General features: G+C 41.1%; 1 protein-coding gene and 1 long non-coding RNA gene across 2 annotated transcripts in view; one reads left to right on the plus strand and one right to left on the minus strand.

The window, feature by feature from the left end:
- Slc25a21 (solute carrier family 25 member 21) overlaps positions 1–27098 on the minus strand; it is a 482653-nt gene that overhangs the window by 44754 nt on the left and 410801 nt on the right. Inside the window, exon 4 of the mRNA XM_059279867.1 lies at positions 4096–4162. Within this exon, the coding sequence (XP_059135850.1) occupies positions 4096–4162 (67 nt within the window). The remainder of the gene's footprint in view (positions 1–4095; positions 4163–27098) is intronic.
- LOC131924633 (uncharacterized) lies at positions 4322–8610 on the plus strand. Its single transcript, XR_009382951.1, has 3 exons — positions 4322–4991; positions 5114–5223; positions 6622–8610. It is a non-coding gene; the product is annotated as an uncharacterized LOC131924633 (long non-coding RNA).

Raw genomic sequence — 27098 nt, forward strand, 5'->3', positions numbered from 1 at the left:
AGCTACCTGCTTGGCTCTACTATTAGGCTTTAAAGAACATTCACTTCTCTTTCTATGATTGTTATCACCATCATTGTGTTTAGACCATCACTTTGCCAGGCTTTTGAAGTGAGCAGTATACATCTGAAGCCTGCCTATGCCACTTCATCATGAAAGCATGAGAACATTGCTTCACCTGTCCAAACGTCAACTGCAAAAACCTTAGCTATTAGAGTTGTCATGAAATAATATAATACAACTAGGATTCCCTGACATGAGACTTAGACTTAGGAAAATTTGTTTCTATTTCATGTCTTTACTCATGTTAACAGAGGAACCACTGATGCTGAAATCATGAAAGTCTGCTGTGGTCTAGGAACATGCTAAGATCTTGCGTGCAGTACTCTACTGAATCCACATGACAATTTTGTCAGACAAGAGGAGAGGGTATGGGCTATACCTCAGTAGTAGTGTGCTTTCCTGGCATATAGAATGCGTGGTGTTCAGTCTCTAGTTCTTAAAAAAAGAAGGGTTAGGATGTACTCATGAGCCACATCTCACTATAGTCATTATGTTGGTTTCTTGTCCCATATACCATTTTGGAATCAATTCTCTACACTGGTGTTGGGTCCTGAATATTTTGGGAGATGATGGGCCTCATAGAAATCTTCACTACCTTAGTAATTTACTGTGTGAGATGCATTTGTTCAAGGTTTGTTTATCTTTTTTCCTATCTGGCTTTCTGTCATTTCAGGGATTAAAGACAAAACTGGGATTTCAAGGAAGAAGTCTAGGGACATAGACTCAGCCCACAAGTCTATCAACACTTATGAGGATTTTCAAGCATATGCCTGGGGACAATTCTAGTCATTTTTATTTTCCTATCTCTATTTTTCTTTTTGTTTTCAGACCATGCTCATTAAAAAAACCTATTGAGAAAACTCTCATCCTAGGTGTTCTGTCCTTGGACACAGTTGAGTTGTATGAGAGCATGAGCCATTCAAATCTTGCTTCTAAGATGGGAGCTGAGAGGTGCTCCCTACAGAACTCATCTCTACTCTTACAGAAAGATCTCTTTGAGTGCTCTTCTGCCCTTTGAGAGCAGAGGCTTTCCAGACGGACTGGCAAGCACAGGGACTGATCCTAGCTGCGCACTGTCAAGCTCTGATCCTCTAGTCCTCTGGGATAGTTGTTTTCTGGGTGGTAGGAGTTCTCTCATAGGCTTACACTGCTGAATACCAGAGGGGATTTCTCTGAAAATCTCTCTCTGTCTCTCTCTCTGTCTTTCTTCCTCTGTCTCTCTGTCTCTGTCTCTCTCTCTCTCTTTCTCTCTGTCTCTCTGTTTCTCTCCTGTCAGTCCCAGTAACCTTACTCTTCCTAGAGTCTGATCTCCTTTACAAGGAGTCTCCTGGGTTCTGCCTCTGTTTTCCTCCTTACTTAGGGCCTTTCATTGGGGCATTCATAGGCTCATCTTCTTTGTTTTCCCTCTCCCAGATGTTACCGTCCTTCATTGTGTGATATTAGTATCTTTAAACAAAACTGCTGCTTCATGTACATTGTTTATTGTTACTGTTCATGATGTTGCTCATGAAGGAGAGGTAATATGGCTGTTATCTCGATCAGAAGTGGAAGTCTTGGCCTTCAAGATACTTTGAATAGGAAATGTGGGGATTTGGAGAAATGGAAGAGATTATCTCCAAATATGAACTCTTTTTCCTATAAATTTCTTCCTGTTTCATTTACTCATTTGAACATCAAATATGTGTGTTCACCACAGGAGGTGAAGATACACAGTAGCGCACATGCAGACTTCACATGCTTATAACTGCCCATGAGTTGGGTCAGGGTAAAGAGTCCTGGTAATTTGAACAAAGAAAACAATTACATTTCTGGCCTTGGGAAGCTGAATAGCAGACCCTAGAACCCAGAACATGCTGCCTCCCATCTCTCAGTGTCTCTGCCTGAGTCTTGTCTTCATTTCTGTTTGTTGATTGCAGTTTGATTCTGTCTTCATTTTTGGAAAGAAATATTATTATTTTAATTATGAACCTCATTTCAAACAATAAAATACAGACAAGCATAAAATTGCCTGTTTCTGATTATGGGAACAATTGTAACTAAAGTGTCCATCCCAAGGAAAACATACATACATGATGTATGCACGTAGGTGTGTACACACATGCATGTGCGCTTATGTGCATACACACACACAAACATTCCTGAATATTTTATTCAGAGGTAAATTTCAATGACACACAATGAGATAGTTTATGAGGTATGAAATCGTTACAATCAGATGGTTGCTTTTCCCAAATTCTAAGATAAATACCTATAAAATGAATGCTTTCATAAACTGTGTTGAAAAACTAGTGTTATCCATCTGGCAAAGATACACTTAACTACAAGTTCTACTTAAAAAGCCAATGTACTTACCATATGTCTCAATAGTTTCAAGGTAAAATCTACTTGCAACAAGATGTCTGGGACACATCCACCATATCCAGTTGCCCAACAGTTCATCTGTTAACCATTGTTCTGGCACGGAGCACTGCTCTATTTTATTTTTTTAGAGACTAACTCAGTTTTGTAAGGCTCGAGTTTTTTTTTTCTTCTTCTTCTTTTTTTTTGGTAAAGGATTGTTCAACATTGATAAAACTTAATCCTCTTAAAGTGTAAATTGTCTCCAATATATAGCATTAAGGGAAATGACTGCAGGAAGAAGTCTAATTACAATTTACTTTATTTATACACGGAAAACACTGAACAAATGAATATATTATTCCAGGGAGACAAAGTGACTTTCCTTTTGAACAGGAACTCTGTTCTGTTTGTTTACTTGGGCAATCTTTTATCAAGTGAAGCCGTCTCATAATTCAATTCAGCCCTTTTGTGTACTTTGGTGAACTTTTTCCAGATCCTCTACTGCGATTCAGATCCTTATAATGAAATTTGTATTGAAGCAATAATATGAGAGCACAAAATGTACAGCAACAAAGAAGACACGTTTATAGGGAAAGTATGTTTTGAAGCGTTCTTTTCTGAACTTGAGACCTGAATTTAAATTCTATTACATTACTATTTGACATAATGCAAAAGTTTGATGTTTGTATATATATGTTGGTTATTTCATCATGTTTTTAAACCCAGTCATTCCCTTAATTTACTCAGTAACAGCATGTAAGCTGTTCCTTCTTGCCTTTCAGGAATATCGGAGATAGAAATTGAGTATATGAAAAAGCTTTATGCCATTAAAATAAATGGCATAAAGTTGGAAGGAAGTCTTTACATTTATGTTTATGTTATTTTTTATAGAAAGATGAAGCCATATTTGGTGATGTCAGAGATGGGGGTGGGTGGGAGGGCCATGCCAGTTAGAGCTACTGCAATTAGGATTTTTTTGCCTGAAAGAACACTCTGGGAAACAGTGTGGAGGTCTTTTATCCTTCGAGGGTCTGGCACACATCCATGGAAACACACTCAACACCAGTGAGTAGTACACAAACCTCCAGCGTCATACATTAAAGAAATGGAAATAATAATTTTGTAAGCACCAGAAGGGAATTTTAGCAGAAGATATTAAAGGGGGAAATAAAGTTGACTTGTTAAAAACATTATGTAAGAATCATACACAAATAAACAGTATACTTCATGAGACAGAAATGATTTCAAGAGTGATTTTCTGCTTCTTTTTCTTTAATAGTCATTGCTCCAAAGGAACATTTCTGAATTGCTTAAGAAAAGGTCCACGTGATTTTTGTAGGTTTTGTGATTTAATTACTTGAGTCTCAGACACTGATCTCTCTCTCTCTCTCTCTCTCTCTCTCTCTCTCTCTCTCTCTCTCTCTCTCTCTCCTTCTCTCCTTCTCTCCCTCTCTCTCTCTGTGTAAGTAATTTCCTCATCAGAAAGAAGCACCTTTACCTGAAAAAAAAAACCCTACAAACAAATAAGTATATTTGAAAGACTGACCATGTCTAATCATAACAAAGATTGATTATGCTACAATTTCTGCATTAAAAGTTTTAGTGTTTTACATTAAGTGATATTAGTGCTCTCTTCATTACTATGGGTGTCTTGATATTGTGTGTACACTTGGTGGGAAAGCATTCAGTACTTACCTTGACAGCTCTTTTTGGTGTTTCAGCTAAAATGGGTGGTAGAATTCCTTTGTAAAAGCCAAAAAACCTATTGGAGAAAGAAAATATTGCTATTTAAGTAAGAAAATTGACATCAGAAAATTCTGCTTTTGTTTATGAATAAAGAAACAATCTAATCTGGCATACCAATTAGGAAGTTTGCAATTCTAGAGTGAAGATAAGAATCCTGTGTCTATCACTGCTATGACGCTAAGAAGATAGCTAAGCGATTCCAAGCCTGGAGCCCTGTAAGCAAACTGAGAAACGTGGCCACAAGCTCTACCTCACAGACAAGTTTGACTCTTCTTCATTCAGGGGAGTTTTATTTTCTCTGTGTCGTAGTTCACTTCAAGTTATCTAAGGTCTTTTATTTCCTCAATTTTGGTAACCAAATGAGATTAGGGTTATACCCAATTGTAGTAGATCGAACCTTTTTGAGATCAGCAAGTCAACATAACCTTTAATTTGGGCTTTATTAGTTAGTTCTGAGTCTGTGAGATTAGGTCTCCCATCCCATCCCGAGTTAGTTATGTATACTTTTGAAGTTCCTTAGTCGAAGAGGAAGAAACTTGAGGAGGGCCAGGTTTAAGGTTATGTAGACTGGCAGAGGAAAAAGTTAGACTCTTTCCACTGAGGATACTGTGGGAATACATTTAGACAAGAATAAATTTTGCATGAGTGTCAAATGCTTCTGATCAATTAAAACCCATCATTTTTTTTCTTATTGGGTTCTAGGAGTCAAAATTTTAAGCTCTACTGTCTAAGAAGCTTGATGCACCTACCACATCTCTTTTTCCACCTTGCCATTATATAAATAGAATATTTTGCTGCATTTTCTGAAGTAATCCATTTTCTTGATATAGTGGCTACAGAGAAGGGTGAGACTCAATATGTCTCTGTTTTAGGATGTCCGTTTGACATGGGACAGAATCTCCTCTGAGTGATGCCAAGCTTTGTTCTAGCCTCCTCACATTGAGTCTGCTTTTCTGTATGTTTCTAGAACAAAAAGTTAAGAGCTTACTCCAGCTGACCTGTGTTACCCACCCAAACACAGTGACCTCTTGCTTTTATCAACTCATTGGCTTAAATGGCAAGCTCAAAGGAGCAAAGGTTTGCGTTGTGTTTCTAAATTGTTAATAGCACCTTCAGGGTCGGGTGCTGGGTGGGATCTCACTTTGGAGTCTTTTTTGAGCATATAACAAAATTTTGTGAAGTATGACTCTTGATACACATTTACTTTCCCATTGGTTTTGCCTTAACAGAGACTATGAATATCATGATTGGAAATAAAGAAAACTCAATGTGAAGAATTACAAGAATTTACAAATTGCCAAATCTCATTTCATTCCAATTTTAATTATGGACGCCTACAATGTTCACATCACCCCCTCCCCACCTCAACACACTTGTAAAACTTAAAGCATTTAAATTTCATTTAAGTGAATTACTTTTTCATTCTTCGGCACACAAGTACAGGCTTGGTCTTCCCACTAGATACATGTCATTTTTTGTGACTAGAAGTTGTACAGCTATAATTAAGGCAGTTCCTAGTGTTGTTCTTTCTGTGCAGATCTTTTCATATCTGAAAAACTATTGGTAGATATGAGGGGAAAATTAAGAGGAACACATAAGCAAAGTTTTAAAAACAAAGTATTCAGGGTAATGGTGGACTTGATGGCCTGTATTCCAGAAGCAGAGAGCAGTTAGAAAGAAAAGATACTAAGCAGTCAACAGTCTTAGGCAGAGGTGCAGTGAATGACAGCTCTCTTGAGAGGCATGCATGTGGGGAAGACACTGGAATCCTCTGTTTCCAGGGGGAGGAACTGGGACCAAGAGCTGGAAGCAGCGAAGAAAGACAGATTTCGGCCAGTTGGATTTTTATTGAAATCACTTTTCATAGGCACACCTATCCAGAGATGGAACGGCTTTTCCTGAAAAGTGGTGAGTTCTACTTTGACATGTGGTCAAACAACCTGAACGTCCACCTGTCATGGGTACCAGAGACGAGACGTGTTTGGCAATGGGTGAGCTTGATGATTCTCAGAGTTGGTCTTTTTCAATCATTCTGTAACCCCAAGAAAAGACCAAGAGAACAGGAGAAACCTTGCCTTACTTTAGACTTTTGTCTCAAGTACAGCATGACTTCTCTGGAAGAGGATTGTCTCATAAGTAACACAAGGACTTCATTTTAAAAGTGATGGGAGAGAATATTAAAAAGAGGTGTAAGGCAGGAGGGAACAGAGAGGCAGCTGGGAGTAACATAAGGGTTTAATCTGTAAAGAGCTGGGAGGTCCAGGGCCCTCTGCTTCATGTTGGTGATGCTTCATTGACGGGCCCTCCTTCTCCTCTTTCTGCTCAGCTCCTTTTATGTACAGTAATCTTGCCTCAACATCCTGAGCCTTATAATGTACATGGGCAGTTTTAACTGGAAGTTCTGAGAGATCCTAGGCACCCTTGGGTGGCAAATGGAACTCTAGTATCATGCACTTTCCCACTTTGTTTTCACAGAATATCCATGCAACAGTACTCGTGTACTGATGGTCATGCCAGCACTGCTTCTGTGGAGAATTGCCACACACCCAGTCTATTGAAATAACGGCAACCAGTTTATTAACACAGTATGAGACAGCTGGGAAGCAGGGCTTGGTCAGACACCTTGTTCAAATGGACCCAAGTCATATTCTAATTCTTTAATGCGACTCGAGCTAGACCTGCTGGAGTTTTTCTCCAGGATTTAGGAATTGTACTGAAAAATCACAGTCTTGCTTGGTGTGGTTCAAGCTCCAAAATATAAAACCGGATTATCAGCAGTAGCCATGTTTCTGTCATTTGAAGGAAGCCAATCTGCTGTGGCAAAAGAGGAAAGAGAAAAGAAAAAAACAAAAGGAAGCCCCTATTCAGGGAGACTGGAAAGAAGAAAGGGAAGAGAATCTGGTGCTCAGATTATTATTCTACCACAGGATTTCTTTAAACTCAGTTACATATAGACCACTTTTGAATATTTTCCCCTGATTTTAATTCTCTGAGATACCCTGTAACATCTCCAGTAAAATTTTACTTAAATACAATTGAACTATGTTGACTACTTATAGCCCAGAGTCCTGGATCCAGAAAGTATGCCTTAATGGTCCCAATAGCCAACATGGCTTCTGCAGGCCTTCTGTGCCATGTCCTCTGAGGAAGAATTAAAAAAAAATCTGTCAAGATTGTCCCTTGGGCCAACAGGAAGAGTTGCAAACAAAATGTGGGAAGGAGAATGTGAGGACGTCCCAAGCTGATGCTGTCTCTCTGGCTTGATTTGGTAGTTGGTTGAAGTCTCTTTTTGCAAAACAGGATGCACAGATTTAAAAACTTCAAGAGGGAATGACTTATTTGGTGAAAGGTATTTTTCTACCTTTGTCTAGAACTATGTGCACTGTGCATTTCATGTGCTTCTGGCATGTTGTATGAGTTTAGTTTGCTATGTTTCAGAGCAAAATTAGGGAAGTAAAGAGATTGGTGATGTCCATGTCAACATGGTTTGTATTATCTACCTCTTGAGAGGCAGCTAGCTGCCTTCGGTATATGTGCTGGATGAATGGAGAGTGAATGAATGGAGAGTGAGAATGCACATGTTGATGAAGCCTTGCTGGCAGTTCCTCCCCGGATAAGACAGCTAATGGGTCAGTCTGCTTTTAAGATTGAACCTGCATCAAGCCAAATAGAAAAATCTTTAGATGAGGCTTAAGAATAACTACAAGACATTTCATAAAAGTGTGCTATAAACTTTGGGGCTGGAGATATGGCTCAATGGTTAAGAGCTGTTGTTGCTCTTGTAGAAGACCAGAGTTTGGTTCCCAGTACCATGTCAGGAAGCTTACAAACACCTGTAACTTCAGCACCAAGGAATCTGATGCCCTCTTCTGGCCACTTTGGGTACATGTACTCATGTGCTCATACCATCATGCAGACAACCCCACTCCCATCCCCATAACCCTCCACAAACACACAATTTACTTTTTAAAATTTAAACATGTACCCCATCCCATAGGCCCCATATTCTGGCCCACAACTCTGGCAGCTTTGCCAGATACATTGAACTTGATAGAAGAGAAAATGGGGAATACTTGAATACATTGGCACAGGAGACAACTTCCTGAATAGAAGATCAATTGTGCAGACACTAAGCTCAACGATTAATAAATGGGACCTCATGAATCTGAAAAGCTTCTGTGAGGCAAAGGACATTGCCAAGAGGACAAAACAGCAGCCTAGAGAATGGGAAAAGAACTTCATCAACCCCATATCTGACAGAGGGCCAATTGCCAAAATATATGAAGAACTCAAGAAACTAGACATCAGCAAACTAAATAATCCAATTAAAAAATGGGGTACAGATCTAAACAGAGAATTCTCAAACAGAGGAATCTCAAATGGCTGAGAAACACTTAAAGAATTGTTTAACATCCTTAGTCATCAGGCAAATGCAAATAAAAATGACTCAGAGATTCCACCTTGCATCTGTCAGAATGACTAAGATCGGAAACACAAGCTCATGCTGGTGAGGATGTGGAGCAAGGGGAACATGCCTCTATTGCTGGTGGTTGTGAAAACTTGTACAGCCACTTTAGAAATAAATTTGGTGGTTTCTCAGAAAATTGGGAATCAACCTACCTCAAGATCTAGCTATACCACTCCTGGGCATATAACCAAAAGATGCTCTACTGTATCACAAGGCCACTTGCTCAACTATGTTCATAGCAGCTTTATTCATAATAGCCAGAAACTGGAAGCAACCTAGATAGATGTCCATCAACCAAAGAATGAATAAAAAAAATGTGATACATTTACACAATGGAGTATTACTCAGCTGTTAAAAACAATGAAACCAGGAAATTTGAAAGAAAATGGTTGGAACTAGAACAGGTCATCCAGAGTGAGGTAATCCAGACCCAGAAAGACAAGCAATGTATGCACTTACTTATACATGAATATTAACTGTAAAGTAGAGGATCACTAGGCTACAATCCACAGACCCAGAGAATCTAAATTATAGGAAGGCCTCAAGGGGGACACCTGAATCTCACTGTGAAGGGGAAAGAGAATAGACATCACAAGTGAACAGGGTGTGTGTTTTGATAGGGGGTGGCCATGGGAACAGAAGGACTGGGTGAAGGGAGAATGGAGGAAGAGAGTACTGGGGGAGACAACTGAAATCAGGGGTCATCTCTGGGATGAGCTAGAAACATAGTACAAAGAAAACTCCCAGGAATCTATGAGGGTGACCCTAGCTAAGACTCCTATCAATGGGGGATATGGGGCCTGAACTGGCCACCTTCTGTAACAGGTAAGACTTCCACTGGAGGGATTGGGACCCCAATTCAGCAGCAAAACCTTGGACCTACAATTTGTCCTGCATACAAGATGTGCTGGGGTAAAAGTGGTGCAGAAATTATGTGAGCAGCCAACCAATGACTGGTCCAGATTGAGACCCATATCATGAGAGAGAGCCCACCTCTGTCATTGCCTGGAGGGCTAGGATCCAAAGGCCCAGAGACCTAGGATAGAATTGAACATGATCAGCAATTAAAAACAAGTCAATGAAATGATTCCTAATGATGTTCTGATATACTTAAAGATTGGTGCCTAGCCCAACTGTCATCAGGGAGGCTTCACCCAGCAATTGATGGAAACAGATGCAAAGACCCACAGCCACATACTAGGCAGAGCTCAGAGAATCTTGGGAAAGAAGGGGAGGAAGAATTGTGGGGACCAGAGGGGTCAAGGACGACACAAGAAAACCCACAGAATCAACTAACCTGGGCTCATAGGGGCTCAGAGAGACTGACTTGCCAACAAGAGAGTCTGCATGGTACTAATAAAGAGCCTAGGTCCTCTGCACATATGTTACAGCTGTGTAGCTTGGTCTTCTTGTGTGACTCCTAACAATGGGAGCAGAGGCTGCCTCTGACTCCTTTGCTGACTTTTGGGACCCTGTTCCTCACACTGAGTTGTCTCATCCAATCTTAATGAGAGAGGAGGTCCTAGTCTTACTGTAACTTGAGTTTGATATGCTGTGGATGGCTGATAAACAAGAGAGGCCTGACCTTTTCTGAAGAAAAAAGAAGAGGAGTGGATGGGTGGGTGGGGGGGAGTGGAGGTTGTATGGAGAGACTGAGAGGAAAGGAAGGAGAGAGGGGAAACTGTGATAAGACTAGAAATAGTGAATTAATTAATTTAATAAAAATATAGACAAGTGTATTTTGAACTATATGGCATCCCTCACATTTTGTTCCTAATGTTACTTCTAAGAGGTATCAGTCTGACTTTATCTTGTGTAAGAAAATATGAACTTGGATTCATAATGGGATTTCATTAAGATTATTATAAGCAAAATGTTAAAAATCTGTTGAATATTCCCTATGCACTAGCAACTCTGTAAAGAGTAAATGCATCCATGGGCTGGGAAACAGCTCAGCGGGTTGGAGTGCTTGCTGTCCATGAACCTGAATTTGGATCCCCAACACTAACATAAAAGCCAAGTGTGGCAATCTGTGCCTGTGACCCTAGACCTGTGAGGGAGGAGGAGACAGGAGGGTTGCTGAGGTTATAGGCGCATGCCTAGCTCCACATCCAGGGAGAATCTATCTCAAGGGAACAAGATGGAGCGTGATAGAGCAGAACACCCCACATCCTCCTCTGGCGTCCATGACTGCACACCTGCACACACACGCACACCACACACACATCACACATTGACAAATACACACAGGTATTTGTGCATATATTGCTCTCATTCGATTTTGCAACAGTCTTTTTCTTTTTTTCTGAAACAAATCTCAAACTTTAAATTCTTTTTAAGGAAATTTGTTCTTTGTGGATGGCTATTTTATCTGCACATACATCTGTGCACCATGCTTGTGTGTAGCACCCAAGGAGGCCAGAAGGGGGCATCAGATACCCCGGGACTAGGGTGACAGACAGTAGTAAGCCACCACATGAGTACTGGGAATCAAACACAGGTCTTCTGGAAGATTAGTCATTACTGCTAACCTCTGGTGATTCTTCGGTTCTTCAAATTATAATTCTTAAGCAATACTTATAGTAAAGATATGAGTGTTGTTGCTAAATAAAGATCTAGGAGAAAGTGACTTAGAGTCATTGCAAAAGAAATGGGTTAGGCTATTTCTTTCTGAGAACCCATGATGCATTGCAACCTTACCCTATTAGCATGACTGCCTGTGAGAGATCCTGCCTGAGCCCACCGTGGAACATGGAATACTAGCAGACCAAAGTCATAGTAAACATAAGGATTGGCATACCAGGTCTCTAAAGCCATTAGTTTATGGTGCTTAGTATGATACATACTAAATGAGAACTGCTATTTGAAAACCTGGTACATGCACAGTGCTGCAAAATTGGACCACATTTGTTTTCAATCGTACAATCAAAACAGGCCTTGTAGTACTTATGTACATCTATAAAATGAAGATCAAAAACTAAATTGCACGTGTTCTTCTCAAAGACACAGCTCACACATAGCTTATTTAAAACATGTTTGTGCCAAAACCATGAAGTAATTTTACCCCACATTTCTTCCTATAAGGTACAACACAATTTAACATATGGGTGGCTAAAAGGTCACCAAACAACCAATGAAGGGCGCAGATTACATGGAAACTGGAAACTTGGAATTCTTAGCTTGTGTGTAGTTTGGTGGTTCAGTATACAGCAAGTTAAGCCTTCAAGGACACCTTCTTGTTGTTGCTCATTATGAGGGACAACTTTAGGTTACTCTATTTAAAAAATCTAAATTTTAGACATCAAGAGATCAAGTATCCAGGTAGACCTTAATTAAACTGTGTATCTTATAACACCACTTCCTTTCAGGCAAATGGAAAAATACCCATTTGTTTTAAGTTAGCTACTGAAAACTGAAGACAGTGCCGGACAGTGAATAGAAAGGGCAGGGTGTAACATTCTCAAAATCTGACTCAGGTGGAGAAACTAAGGAGTGGGAAAAAAAAATCCACGTGTCCCTCTACCCCTCCTTTTCTCTGCCTGAGTCACCACCTCATTGGTTTCATTGTTATTTTTTTTAAATATAGTATATAAAAACATTTGTTGGAAAATTATTTGTTCTGTGGAGTTGGACTCTTAACAATCAGGCTAAGAAATCTCCCGAGTTGCTTTCAGCAGGCTTTGTGTTAGGAACAGCAATGAGGATTATTTCTCTCTTTGTGGCTCCAAAAGAGAAAGAAGAACAATGTAGCTACCTCGCAACTGACCTTTGCAGAGTGACAAACCACATGTACCAGAAAGCTTACTATCACACTCAACTGATAAGTTCATTAGAAAGCAACCACTAAGCAAGGAAATAGTGAATAAAATATAATCTGGCCTTTGGGCTGGAGATATGGCTGAGTCCATGGAGAACCTGCCATGCAAGTGTGAAGACCAGAGCTCAGATCCTCAGCACCCACATGAAAGCTTGAAATCCCAGCTCTAGAGAGCAGGAAACAGCCAGATTCCTGGGCCTCCATGGCTAGTCAGCCTAGCTGACTGAGTTCCAGGTTCAGTCAAGGACCCTGTCTCAAAAGACAAGAAGAGAAGCCTGGGCACATTGGTAGAAAGCTAGCATGTGCAAAGTCCTGGGTTAGATTCCCCACGGGTGCTTGGTTATTATGTACAAACCTGGTTTTTATTCATAGCACACCATGAACTGGGTGTGGAGGCACAACCTGTAATCACAGCCCTGGAGAAGTGGAGGCAGGAGGATCAGAAGTTTAAGATTACAGTGAGTTCCAGGCCAGCCTGGGCTGCATGAGAAAGTGTCTTAAACTCATACCTCCTCTTTACTGAAATTGGTGAAGTGTCATTGAGGAGGCATGAATGTGCATGCGTGCACACACACACACACATACACACACACACACACACACTCAGACACACACACACACACACACACACACGCACATACACACACTCATATGGGTACACACACACTTCCACCTTAAAAGAGGAAAAGACCAGTGTGCAAATCCTCTGCCCATGAAACTGAGACTTTTCTCTGGTATTCTCAGAGAGAAAGTGTTTTAAGACTCAAAAGTGGCCAGGTTCATAAGGCAAACCCAGCCACAGTTACACTGGAAAGGCCTGCACAGAGATACACAATGCACACTCTCTGAGGCTGAAGCCCAAATATGGAAATTATTTCCAAGGCGAAAAGCCATTCTCCAAGCCACCTGCAATGCACACAGTATGAGAAGGACACTTCCACCTGGAGCCTACTTCTTTGCCAAAAACCTGGCAGTCAGTAAGCATCCAACGCTGCAGTAGGACTCACTGGTGAAGCAAGAAACAGGGCAAGTGACACCAGATCCCCAGTTGGGGAAATTGGAAAGCATTAGCACATCTGTATATCTGACAGAGTACAATCACTACCTTTTTATTTTATTTCAACAGTCAGGACCGAAATGAACATCACCATTCAGTTCTGTTCTGGGCAACTCTCCAAGCTCATCCTTGGTACGGTTGATTTTGAAGCCGTACGGTCAATCATATCTTGACAATTTGTTCTTCTTTCAGGCTTCAGGCATCCTTCTGATTTCCATTTCTGGTTTGGAACGCTTGAGTCATTTCTTTTGGCAACATGACCAACCCAGATCAGTCATTTTCTCTGAATCATGTTGGAATAGGGAGCTTGCGCTGGTTTGTTGTTCTCATCCAGTTTCTCCCCTTCACGTCATTTTCCTTTAAAAAAAAAATCTCCTAATACAAAGCGGATCGAAGGTGCACAAAGCTCTCTTTCTTCTGCTGTTAAACCCAGGTTCCCTCCTCACATGCAGTGGCTGTGTGATTAAGACGGGAAGGCCTGCCTCCAGTCCCGGGCTGTGGGTCCACAGCTTCCAATCTTGGATGGACAGAGCATCTCAGGGCAGAATGTGAACCTGACATTGTACGTTAGGGTGTTATTTCGACATTGTTTGCACTCCACGAGTCTCGGGGAGTTCACAGTATGGGAATGAGAAGGAGGAGGCTTTACAGCGGTGCTATGTGAATGACATGGAATCTGTGATCTAAAGTGAGAAAATGGTAGGGGCAAGTGAGGCCATTTTCATGGTGTCAATAGACTGGGGAAATGGTGTATCTTTCAAAGGAGAGGAAACGGTTCCGAAACCTTAAATGAAGTGGACTCTTCACTTAAAAAAAAATACTTCAATGAAGACCAATGTAATGAAACTTTTAGTTAACATCTAACACAATATTAACAAAAGTTTTCCTTACTCAATTCATATTAGGTCTTTGGGTATAAATGTTTCATTGAAAAAATTTTTTTTTAAATTTATTATGTATGCAGAGGGAACCAGATCGAATTATAAATGGTTGTGAGGCACCATGTGGTTGTTGGGAATTGAACTCAGGACCTCTGGAAGAGTAGCCAGTGCTCTCAACCTCTGAGTCATCTCTCCAGCCCTGAAAATTTTTTTTTCATACAATATATTTGGATCATGTTTTTCCCCTCCCCTGATTCCTTTCATATCCCCCCGAATCCCTACCTTCCCAATTTTATGTTCTTTCTCTTTCAAAAATATCCATAAAAAACAAAAACATAGCAACAAACAAGAAATAAAGACACACATTAAAAAATACTACCAAAACAAAATGAAACAAAAATACAGTTGAGTTTGTTTTGTGTTGGGCAACTGTTTCTTGGAACAGGGCTTTCCATGAAGTGTGGTTAATACACCCACTGGGACTCCATTGGAGAAAACTGATTTTTCCTTTGCCATCAAGTATCACTTGCAGATAGCTTCTTGGTAGGGATGGGATCCTGTGTCCATTTCCCCCTTTCAGTGCTAGACCTGGCTGGCTTGAACCTGTGCAGGCCCTGTGTGTGCTCCCACGGTCTCTGTGAGTTCCTATGTGCATCAGTCCTGCCGTGTCTGGGAGACACTGTTTCCTTGGTGTCATCCACCACCTCTGGCTCTTGCAATCTTTCTGCCTCCTCTTCTGCATTGATTTCTGAGCCTTGAGGGAAAGAGGGCTTTGGTGAAGACATCCCATTCAGGACTGAGCGCTCCAAGGACTCTAACTCTGCATAGGGTCCAGTTGTGGGTCTCACAGACAATAGTTTTTATTAATTTCATTACTGTGACTTAATTGACTCAAGTTTCTACATATTGTCTTTGGGTATGTTTATTGATTTAAACAATACCACTTTCATTACAGGAGATATAGAAGAATTCTTTAAAATTTTTATGAACACGCACTTGAAGTTGGATCTTTAGTATGAATTTACCACAATAGTTAAACTTCGTTAATGTGTCTAAAATAAACTATAGCTTCTCTTTTCTAAGAAAGATATGCTTGGCTGTCTGTATCATTCAGGAGGTGGGTCTGTGGCTCTGTTCCCTGGGAAGCTGGCAGAGTGCTCCACTCACTAAGCATGCTGCTCAATTCAGCCCAAGGAAGAAAGCATTCAAGTCCAGAAATCTGAAGGAAAATGCTAAGGAAAGAAAAAGTGAAGATAGCATTGAGAAGCAACCGAAGTGGTAAAGAATATTGGTAAAATGCAGGTGCTAACTGTTCCAATAATCAATAAATGACTTATTTATAACCAACCACACAAATATATTACCCGTCAGTGACAGCAAATTACCTTGCTCATAAAGGATACACTTCTCTTTGGAAATAAGAATCAGTCTTTCCCTTATATGTAGAAACCAATGAGAAAAAGGGACTAGAAGCCAAAGCAAAGCAGATAAAAAATGCAGGGCAGATGAGCTGGTCACAGAGTAAAAAAATTCTTCACCAGCCAGCTTACCGTCAGCCCACTGCTAAGTAAGTCCACAGAGGGAATTCCTTGTTCTGTTCAGAAAACACTATGTTCTCGCCTACCTTATGTACTATGTATTTCGTTTCTCCCCTTCCCATTCATGAAATAATTCGAATTCGTCTATCCATTCATGTAGTATGTTTTGTGCCAAGCACTAGGCTAATGACCTATTTCTAGGGTTACATATTAATGCAGTAGTCCCAATGTCCTGTATCAACAGTCACCTTCATTTTCTACAGGAAGAATTCTCTGACATGGCAGAAAAAGAAGTACTCCATACTGTACTTGCCTATATTATTTGATGAATATGTTACCTTAAATATTATGTCATAGATATAGCATGTAGAAACATTCAGTTGCTATTTAAATACTAAATACATATATGCATTTATATGCAATCCAGACACACACACACACTTACACATATACATCTATGTATAGATAGATAGATCCACATACATGACTTAGATCTATATCATTAGTGGCTTGTATAATTTTAACTAAATAGAATACATATTACAAATCTAAATAATTACCTTATTTAGTTCAAGTTATAACATTATTAAGGGATGATGAGCATTTATTACCAATCTCTTATAATTCAAGGTTATTACTTTATAACTTTAATAATTCAAGGTTACTTGTCAATAAAGGCAATGTGATTTTGGGCTCTGGAGCTACACAATCTAGGTATCAATTTGGCTCAATTACACATTAGCTGTTAAAAAAAAATCAGAGGGTTGGGGATTTAGTTCAGTGGTAGAGCGTTTGCCTAGCAAGCGCAAGGCCCTGGGTTCGATCTTCAGCTCAAAAAAAAAAATCAGTATGACAAGGTGAACAAACTAATTCTCAGACATCATGTTAGAATAGAGACATCCTCTGTGCCTGCCCTCTAGAAATGACTTAGTGGCTTGATTTAATAGCCTGACCCAGCCACAAGGAAAGTAACTAATACATATTCTCTGGCCCATACCTTATCAAGAAAAATATCCAATTGGTATTGGGGTGATGGTGGTTGAGGATAACTAATTACTAAGTAACCTCTTCTCTCTTGGGTGTCTTCGGTTTAGTTAGGTTGGAAACAGAGAAATGCTGGTATTAAGATGGATAAACAGAAATGAAACACATGTGGCACGAAATTAGAAGAAAGGACTGTTTTGGAAGGTAAGCAAACTAGCAAGAGGGGAGCGAGAAGTTAGGGGAGTGCATTGTAAGAGGGACATGAATAAAAACAAGGGTGATGACACAGGTTAAAATGTCATAATGAAAACATTACTGTCTCTGTGAATTTAAGGATACTAGAATAAATTTAAAAATGCATCAAATGAGAATTATCATTGAAGATGCTTTTCAATTTCTACCTATTTAAATAAGTATACTCAGATCAGTAAATAACCAAGAGAAACTGAATAGTAATGATAATAATAATTGAGGATCTATGCCCTGTTCTGCACCATGTACAACAGCATAGGCCCTAATAGTGCCTTGCTGGAATGGTTTTATTGCCCCTCCCCAAAAAAAGCCTGACCTAGCAGGGCCATATTTGACCAAGGAAGAAAGTCCCAGAATTCACAGATGTCCCTTACAAATGGAATCTTACCCCAAGTGTGTGACTAAGGGATTGTGTACCCCAAGTCTAAGGAATTCACACACCCTGCATGGAATTCTGCAGCAAGTAATTAATACACATTTGAATCTTAAGATGTGTGCACCAGAAACACTGTGCTCTTTGCTTCCAAAGTACAGGTCATATTTGGAAGTTCATGAACTCTTTGTCATCCTCAACTATTGTACTTTTCCAAAATTAATTTCTTGAGGTGCCCCCTGGTGGCACCAGTGTCAAATAGGATCATACTATAAACTAGCTGTTTGACCAGGAATCAAGATAGGATTCCACTGTGTTGTGTAGCTCTGGCTGTCCTGGAACTCTGTAGATGAGGCTGGCCTTGAACTCACAGAGATCCGCCTGCCTCTGCCTCCCAGTTCTGGGATTAAAGGCATGCGCCACCACCGCCCGGCAAGTGCTTGAGTTTTTACCAGCTGACTCAAACAACATTACATGGGTAGTCACCAAGTCTCGTGAATTTACCAAGCCAAAGTTGAGATGCACACACTCTCTAGGGTTCTGAGTGTGAAGTCTTCCAGATTACTTTGACAAAGTGTTTACTTCATACCTCATTATTATAATGAATGCAGTTTAACTATTTCTTTGCCTAACTCCTCCATTGTCCTAGAAAACCACTAGCTGGGTAAACTGAGTAGATCTTAAACACTTGGAAAGCTATGCCAAATCTCTCCCATCCAGTCCTTTGACCTTAATTATCATCCACATGCTGGCAATTGTCACACACCTTCAGTTGACCATCTACTTGGCCATCTAATGGTTACTGTCCAAACCAAATTACAGATTTTTCTCTCCACGAACTTGTTCCACTCACAGTATTCTTCAGACCAGGTAGTGGCAACTCCATCTTTACAGTTATTCAATTCTAGAGGCTTTGAATTCATTCCTCTTTTGTTTATCCTTATTGCCCTAGTCCAAGTCATGACCATACCTGACCTGAATGAGTGTAACAGGCCTTCATTCAAGTCATGACCATACCTGACCTGAATGAGTGTAACAGGCCTTCATTCAAGTCATGACCATACCTGACCTGAATGAGTGTAACAGGCCTTCATTCAAGTCATGACCATACCTGACCTGAATGAGTGTAACAGGCCTTTATTCAAGTCATGACCATATCCGACCTGAATGAGTGTAACAGGCCTTTATTCAAGTCATGACCATATCCGACCTGAATGAGTGTAACAGGCCTTCATTTGTCTCCCTGTAGTCTATTATCAAGGCAGTTATAGAATGGCTTTATCACAATGAAAAAATGGATCATGTGACTCCTTTGCTTTTAGTCTCCCAATGTTCTTCTTCCCTCTCTTCAAAGTAAAACCTAAGTACGTGCAAGATGCCTAGTTCTATCTCCTACTTGTCCTGTGGTCCACCTTTCTTGTGACCCGCAAGTTCTGGTTCTCTCTCCTAGCCTGTCCTGTGGTCCACCTTTCTTCTAACCTGTGAATTCTTTCTGTCTTCACTCTCCTCTAGCCTCATTTGTTTTCTCCTTATTCCTTGGATCAGGGGCCCACTCACTCCAGGGTCTTTTGACGTGCTTCATCTTGTCTGGGTCCTTGACCTCACATATCTGCCTGGCTCACTTCTTGTTTTCTTCACATCTTTGCACACATGTTCTCTTTCTAGTGAGACTTGATCTCAGTTCTCCCCTAGTCCAGCAACTCCACTCAGGTGTTACCTTTTTGTTCTGTCAGCTTTATTTCTCTATATAGAACTTTATTTCCCTTTATAGAACCAGTTTGCCTGACTGATTGACTCTCTGTCACTCCCTTAAGGATGTCAGCGACATAAGGACAGAACAGAGCTTTTTGTCTGTGTTATTTGACAGTGTCTTCCCAGGGCCAAATATAGCATCTGGCATAGAGTAGATAGTCAGCAAATATTTGTTGAATAAAAGGTTAGATGTGTTACACCTGTCATGTCTGATGCTCCTGCCTAAAATTCCAGCAGTAGAGAAGTTGAGGATAACCTGGGATATACAGTCATTTTAGCTCGCCATTAGTCTGGGCTATACATCAAAAATCTGTCACAAATAGACAAACAAGCAAGGCTTATATTCCAGTGATTTACACTCAGGGTATGTGCGCAAAAATTATATGTGGTATTTTGGATTATCCTAAAATTGGTTGCTTTTGTTTTCTTTCCAAATGCCAATTCCTTTTGGCTTCTCTGATGCCTTCTCAATGTCACAAAATGGCTATTAATGAGGAAAAAAGTTTTCGGCATTGGTGTAACACATAAGAGTAGACTTAAAGAAGTGGCAACCCTTCAACTGAAGAATGGATAAACAAAATGTGGTACATATACACAATGGAATACTACTCAGCAGAGAAAAACAATGACATCATGAGGTTTGCAGACAAATGGATGGACCTAGAAAAAATCATCCTGAGTGAGGTATCCCAGACTCAGAAAGACAAACATGGTATGTACTCACTCATAACAGGATACTAGATGTGGAACAAGGATGACTGGACTGCTACTCACATCACCAGGGAGGCTACCTGGAAATCAGGACCCCAAGAAAGACACAGGGATCACCCAATGACAGAGAAATGGAATGAGATCTACATGAACAGCCTGGACAGGAGTGGGGGTAGTGAAGGGCGAGGGTCGAGGGAAAGAGAGCTTGGGTGAGTGGGAGATTCCAGCTGGATCAACAACAGAGAGGGAGAACAAGGAATAAGAGACCATGGTAAATGAAGACCACATGAGAATAGGAAGAAACAAAGTGCTAGAGAGGCCCACAGAAATCCACAAAGATACCCCCACAACAGACTGCTGGCAATGGTCGAGAGACAGTCTGAATTGACCTACTCTGGTGATGGGATGGCCAAACACCCTAATTGTTGTGCTAGAAACCTCATCCAACTACTGAGGGATCTGGATGCAGAGATCATGACTAGGCCCCAGGTGGATCTCTGGGAGTCCAATTAGCGAGAATGAGGAGGGTTTATATGAGAGAGAATTGTTGAGACCAAGGTCGGATAAAGCACAGAGACAAATAGCCAAACAAACGGAAACACATGAAATATGAACCAATGGCTGAGGGGTCACCAACTGGATCAGGCCCTCTGAGTGGGTGAGACAGTTGATTGGCCTGATCTGTTTGGGAGGCATCCAGGCACTGGCGCTGGGTCCTGTGCTCATTGCATGATTCGCTTGTTTGAAACCTGGGGCCTATGCAGGGTCGCTTGGCTCGGCCTGGGAGGAGGGGACTGGACCTACCTGGACTGAGTCCACCAGGTTGATCTCAGTCTGTGGGGAAGGCTTTGCCCTGGAGGAGATTGGAATGGGAGGCGGGCTGGGGGGAAGGTGAGGGGGGCGTGAGGGGGGAGAACAAGGGAATCTGTGCCTGTATGTAGAACTTAATTGTATTGCAAAATAAAAATTAAAAAAAAAAAAAAAAAGAAGTGGCAACCAAGGAATACAAAACTACACAGACTGTAGCACGAATCTTTACAGGTCTTATTAATAAAATCAAACCTGAAGCCAGGTATTGGGGTGAACGCTGGAAGATCAGAGAAGCAGAACAAGCCATAGCCACCTCACCTTGCCGATTCCTCAGCTGATTCTGTTTCTTCAGACTGGAAGCCTCTGAGTCCTCATCCAGAATGAATTTCAGTTCTGCTTCTCAAAAGCCTGAAAGCTTAACCAGCTCTAGTTCCTGATCTTCATGCCTTAAATAACTTTCTGCTTCCTGCCATCACTTTCTGGGATTAAAGACTCTTGTTACCACACCTGGCTGTTTCCAGTGTGACTTTGAACTCACAGAGATCCAGATGGATCTCTGCCTCTGGAATGCTAGAATTAAAGGCGTGTGTGCCACCATTTTCTAGCCTCTATATCTAGTGGCTGTTCTATTCTCTGACCCCAGATAAGTTTATTAGGGTGCACAATATTTTGGGGAACGTAATATCATCACAACAGACCCCATCAGCAACTATGCTGTTATTATGAGAGCCACCACTACCGTCTCCTCCTCCAGTGCTCTGCACCCCCTTCACCGTAACAGCAAAATACATTCCAGTATTCATGCCTTTGAGCTCATGTGATGAATAAAAGGCGACCCTCTCTGTCCCTGGCGTCTTTGATATAATCCTTGGACATATTTTCCTGGCTGGCAATTATATGAGCTATGAATTTGTGACTACCAGCCAAGGAACCTCAAGGGGACTTTTTAGAGAAGTTTTTCATCCTTAAAATAGATATACTATTGGGTGTCACCTCTTGAGATTCTGGATTGGTAAATCTGAGAGAAGTTTGGGAATACCACCTCTAACTCAGGTGCAAAGGCCCAGGGACAATCTACCCAAAAGCTGAAATACAACAGGGTGGGTCTTACCCAGGTATCTATCTGTAGGAAGCAGGTCAAAGGTCTCGGGCTTGTCAGGCAACCCTCCCAGAGCTTTGTGAGGCCACCCACTTCCCTTGCTGGAGTATTTTCACATTTGGGGAAAGCTGCCTTCTGGTTGTCCATTTGCTCTGAGTTTGTTCTGTGGCCGTTTCTGGCCTCTGACAGGGACAGCTATCCCCCCAGCTATCTTCACTGAATACAGTAGCATATTGCAATCCCCACCACTGGCTGGCTGGGGGCTTTGTTGCTCTGAGGCCTACCTCTTGTCTTCCTTTTCTGTTCCTTTAAGAATAACACCAAGACATACCAATCCGAGGTTATTAACTTGCCTTCAAATGAGATTAATGTTTCATTCCACCACTGTCTGTCAAGACGGACAGGAATCTCAGTTGGCATAACACATGTTCTCTGTTTAAACAATACAGGCCAAATTTTAAATGCGACTGCTTTCCTCTCATTCCGATAGAGTCTGGTGTTTTGCACAACACGTACAACAGGGAGTCACACTGCCGCACATCTGGCAGGACTGTACCTGTGGCTGTACGAGGTGAAGAGTGTAGGAAAACCTCACCCATGCTTTATGGAATGAACCTACAAGGGGTCAGACTTCTCTCTGGTGCTCTGAAGGTCACTGATACATAACCAATCCTGAACAGGGAATGTAGCAGCAGACTTAGCTTCTAAATGGAGTATTTAGATGAAAAATGAAGATTGTGACTTACACACTGATCTTGAGCTGCACTTCCCCCTAAAGTCTCTATCACCATTTTGTCTTAATTACTTCCACACCAATCTGTATCTTTCATGATTGTTTCCATCCACTTGCCTTCTCTCTTTAGTATTTATTTAGTACCTACCACATGGGTGTATAACTTGTCAATAGTACATCTACTTTCATCATTGAAGTGGCAAACATGCTTCAGTTTTATCAATTGTCAAGTCTAGAAGCTAGAAAAAACAAGTCATGGCATACTAGTTTAATCTAGGTAATTTGTTTGTAAGACAAGAAAGTCAGGTGTATTTTCCCCCTATTTTCCATAGAAGACTGAGTGACAGATGTCATTCAGTTATCTCAGACCAAAACTGAGTGCCTGATGACTGACTTGGAGTCCATATTTGGAGCTTGAATTTTTCTCTGAGTCATTCATCCATTCCTTCATTAATGAATAGTTGAGTGTCTGTCATATGACAGATAGGGCTCAATGGATCGGTTTAAGATGTGAACAAGTCAGACACATTCTTCATGCTCAGAGAGTCTGTGCCCATTGAGAGAGCCAGGCAAGTGGCATAGTGAGGTTGAACAAAACTGGATAGCATAAAACAGTTCCCTATGTGGCCTTTTGACGCAATTGAGAGATTCTTGAAGTAAGTGTAAGATGTATGAGGTCACTGTTTTACGATAACCTTTGTTTTTAAATAGTACACTCTAAGATAATAAGAAAATATAGTATAGTCATATGTAATTTGTAAACAAGTAACACAGTCATTAATTTTCATTATTGAATATATTTTACATAATTGTATGTGTTATAATTTTTAAAAAAGATTTATTTTCTTTTTAATTTTGTGTGTGTGTGTGTGTGTGTGTGTGTGTGTGTGTATACATATAAGTGCAAGTGCCTGCAGACACTAGGGGCATTGGTTCTCCCTGGAGCTAGAGTTGCAGGTGGCTGTGAGCTGCCAGACATAGGGGTGCTGGAATCAAACTTGGTGTCTCTGCAAGAGTAATATACACTCTTAATCATGGATCTGTGTCTCCAGCCCTATGTGCTTTACTGCTATAAGGTGTGTTTAGCTTAACTGTACACAAAGCACAGATTATATGTTGCTCTGTGACCTCACAGTGGCTACAGCATCAGGAGGTGCTGTAGGGATGCTTCAGCTCCATTGTAACCCCGTGAGACTGCAGTCGTATATGTGATCCATCTGTCATTGATCAAAACATTGTTATGTGATGGAGTGCTTCATGTTAATAACATCATTGTTCATAATAACACAGAGGTGAAAATGAGACAAAAACATAGTATATACTTTAAAAATAGAGGTAGAGCAGACACGTATAACAACGTGGATGAAATTTGAAGACACTATACTACATGAAATAAGCTAAACTTAAAAGAACACATGTATATTTACCTTTATATGAGATACCTAGAGCAAACAAAGTCAGAGAGATGGAATATGAAACGTAGGTTTCCAGGGGCTGGGAATGGGAGGCTTGGGAACATTTCATTTTGAGAAGACGAAATGTCCTGGAGGTGAACAGTGTGATGGTTGATAACAACATGCATGCCTTCAATAGCACTGAAATACACACTTAAAATAGTTAAAATGGCAAATTTTGTTAGGTGTATGTTAATACAATTTTTAAAATGACACCAAAAAGTAGAAGTTATAAGGAAAAGAAGCCAGAGAATTTCATTCAGTCTGGATTCTTCAAAAACTGTGTTCCCAATCAGTCCCCTGAAAACGAAGAACTGAGACAAATGTGCTACCTGACAACCTTTTAGAAAAATGTCAAGAAAGCGCAAGTGCAGAGACTCTCTGTTCATAGAAGAAATTGTGACATTTCTGCCAGGAAGAATCTAGTCCTTGCCAGCCCTGAAAACACAACTCTGCGAGGCTCACAAGAACACAGCCACGGGGTGTCTTCCTCCGTCCAGTCGGTGCCCTGTGGCTGTGGTATGGCAACACAACCACGTTATAGAGCACCCACAGATGTTCCCAGTTGTTATCACGTGAATGTAAAATGTCTCCAGACATTTGCCCCTCAGCGGGTGTTGATGCTTGGGGATGCTGTGGGACCTTTAGATGCCACCTAGCTGGAGGAAGAGGTCACAGGGGGTTGGAGGCTGGGGCTTTACAGCCCAGCCCCACATTCTGTCAGGCCCCTAATTCCCGATCCTCTCAGAAGCTGCTTCACATTGCTGTCAGCAACTCTTCCCTGCCATGATGTAATGCACCTTCCGGTCACGTCCTAAAGTCAACTCCTCTTCCCTTAAGTTGCTTCTTGGCAGGTATTGGTGGCACAGCAAACTAACACATCAGTGAAGGCCCTGGAGCTTTGCTCCCCCTTCTCCCTGGAAGGCAGATCCTCTGTAGCAAGCCTGGCATCTCCAACCAGGAAGGCAAATGGGAACCTGGAACACAGGGCTGAAAGTGGATTTCCTTCATGGCCAAGCCAAGCACTTCAAACTGTCCGGCCAGATGTTTCTCTATACAATCCTGGCAGCCATGTCCTGGGGAAGAGCCAGAATTTGGCCTAATTTCTACACTGAAAAGCTTGATGGAATGCTGGGGTAGTGCCATCCTATAATAAAAGAGGTGGTCCCTCTGATCAGCACGCCGTTCCCATTTGTTTTGGGAGTCTCTCCAAGGGTGGGTGGGCTTGAGTATAAGCGGGTGTGTTCATCCAGTCCGTGCCAGGGCCTGGGTGGAGGAGAGAAAAGGGCCGGGAGAAGGTGGATGGAGAAGAAACGTTCTGCATGATTAGGAGCTCGTGCCAGATGGAGCTGAAGACAGTACTTTGCAGCCTCCCTCTTCCCATGTGTGGCCACCAGGGGATTGCCTGGCTAGGCACGCGGCTTCACATCTCTCAACCAAATCGAAGATGCAGAATTGAAGATGCAAATTGAGAAGCATTACGTAGTTCGCAAGGTTCCCCAGGGGATTTGGAGTCTGTAATCCAGTGAGGAGATTTTAATAAGACCTGAGCATGCCTTCTCATCTGTGAGAGAGGCTCACACTCCAGCTGTGCTCAAGGATGCAGAAAAAAGTTTTGTTTTTTTGTCTTCACAATGTGGGCAGTCAGTGTTGATTTGTTGCTGCTTCTCATTTCTCTTGGCTGCCTTTTACTTTCTTCCCAAAGAGGTAAGTTCATTTTGAAGCTTGGGCCATTTCTGATTGTGTGATTGAAGTATTAGGGCAAACAAGAGAAGAACGTGCTAGACAAAAGTCATTAACCTGATACATTTTCTAAAAATAAGTCTAAACATTTCTAAATGTTTACCCATAAAAGCAACACACATTGAAAACAACATTCAAACAAAAAAATAAGGATAGACACAGCTAGGGATGGGAAGCAGAAGCAGGAACTGAGTAGTTTTCCAATATCCACTATTCATAGTTCTAAAACATTCTGTGATAAAGGATCATGTTTCCTTGCTTCCAATAGTCATGCGCCAATATTTTCATAAAACACAATACAAAATAGTTGTTAGAATAATTACAAAAAGCATCCAAAGGACATTTCAGGGCAAACTCATTTTTAAAACATCCGAACTCTAGCAGATGGCAGACGTTATAACAATAAACTGCTCTAGCATTTCTGAACACTCCCAATTTCTGTAGCCATGGTGAGCATGATTTTCACCTCAAGATTACAAAAGTTCTGTATGGATCAAACATATGGACACCCAGAATTTAAAAAAAATTATAAGGAGAACAGACTATGCATTTTGCCTCCTAACCTTACTTAGCATTTTTTATTTCAGTATTTTGGACATCTTTCATATTAGTCCTTAAAAGATCTATCTAATCTTTTCTTAAGTGTTTTTTTTTAAAGTTAATTATGTGTATATGTGTATCTGGACGCAAACGCAAGAGACTTGGGAGGCCAGAGTGAACCTTGGATTCTCTGGAGCTGGAATGATAGGCAGTTGTGAGCTGGGATGTGAGTTTGGAGAGCTGACCTGAGGTTCTGTGCAAGTGCAGCAAGTGTTCTCATCTTTAGAGGCATCTCTTTAGCCTCGAGCTGACTCATTTTTGTGAGCTTCTGGTACTTTCTGGTATAAAGGCTCCACTTAAAAAAAAATACAAAACAAAACAAAACAAAAAAAACAACCTGAACATTTAAAGACACAGTTGGTTTCTAGATTTTGTTTATAGTCAACATTTGAAAACACACACACACACACACACACACACACACACACACACACACCCCAGTGCTGGTGTTGGAGATAGTGAGTGCTAAGCTATGCTTTCTCAATACACTCCCATATTCCCATATATAACCTTTTGATATTTGAGTTGCCAGCAGCACCTCCAGGAATTTCTGGTTTATGTGCAAAAGCAAACTCTTTTGTAGCCTAAAGGTTCTTGTTCGTCTCTGTGAGAGTCACACCAGTGGTGAAATGATTGAAACAACGTTTGTTACCACACACAGGATAAGGCACGCCCTCCAT

The sequence above is a fragment of the Peromyscus eremicus genome, chromosome 14 (assembly GCF_949786415.1).
Source record: "Peromyscus eremicus chromosome 14, PerEre_H2_v1, whole genome shotgun sequence".
NCBI lineage: Eukaryota > Metazoa > Chordata > Mammalia > Rodentia > Cricetidae > Peromyscus > Peromyscus eremicus.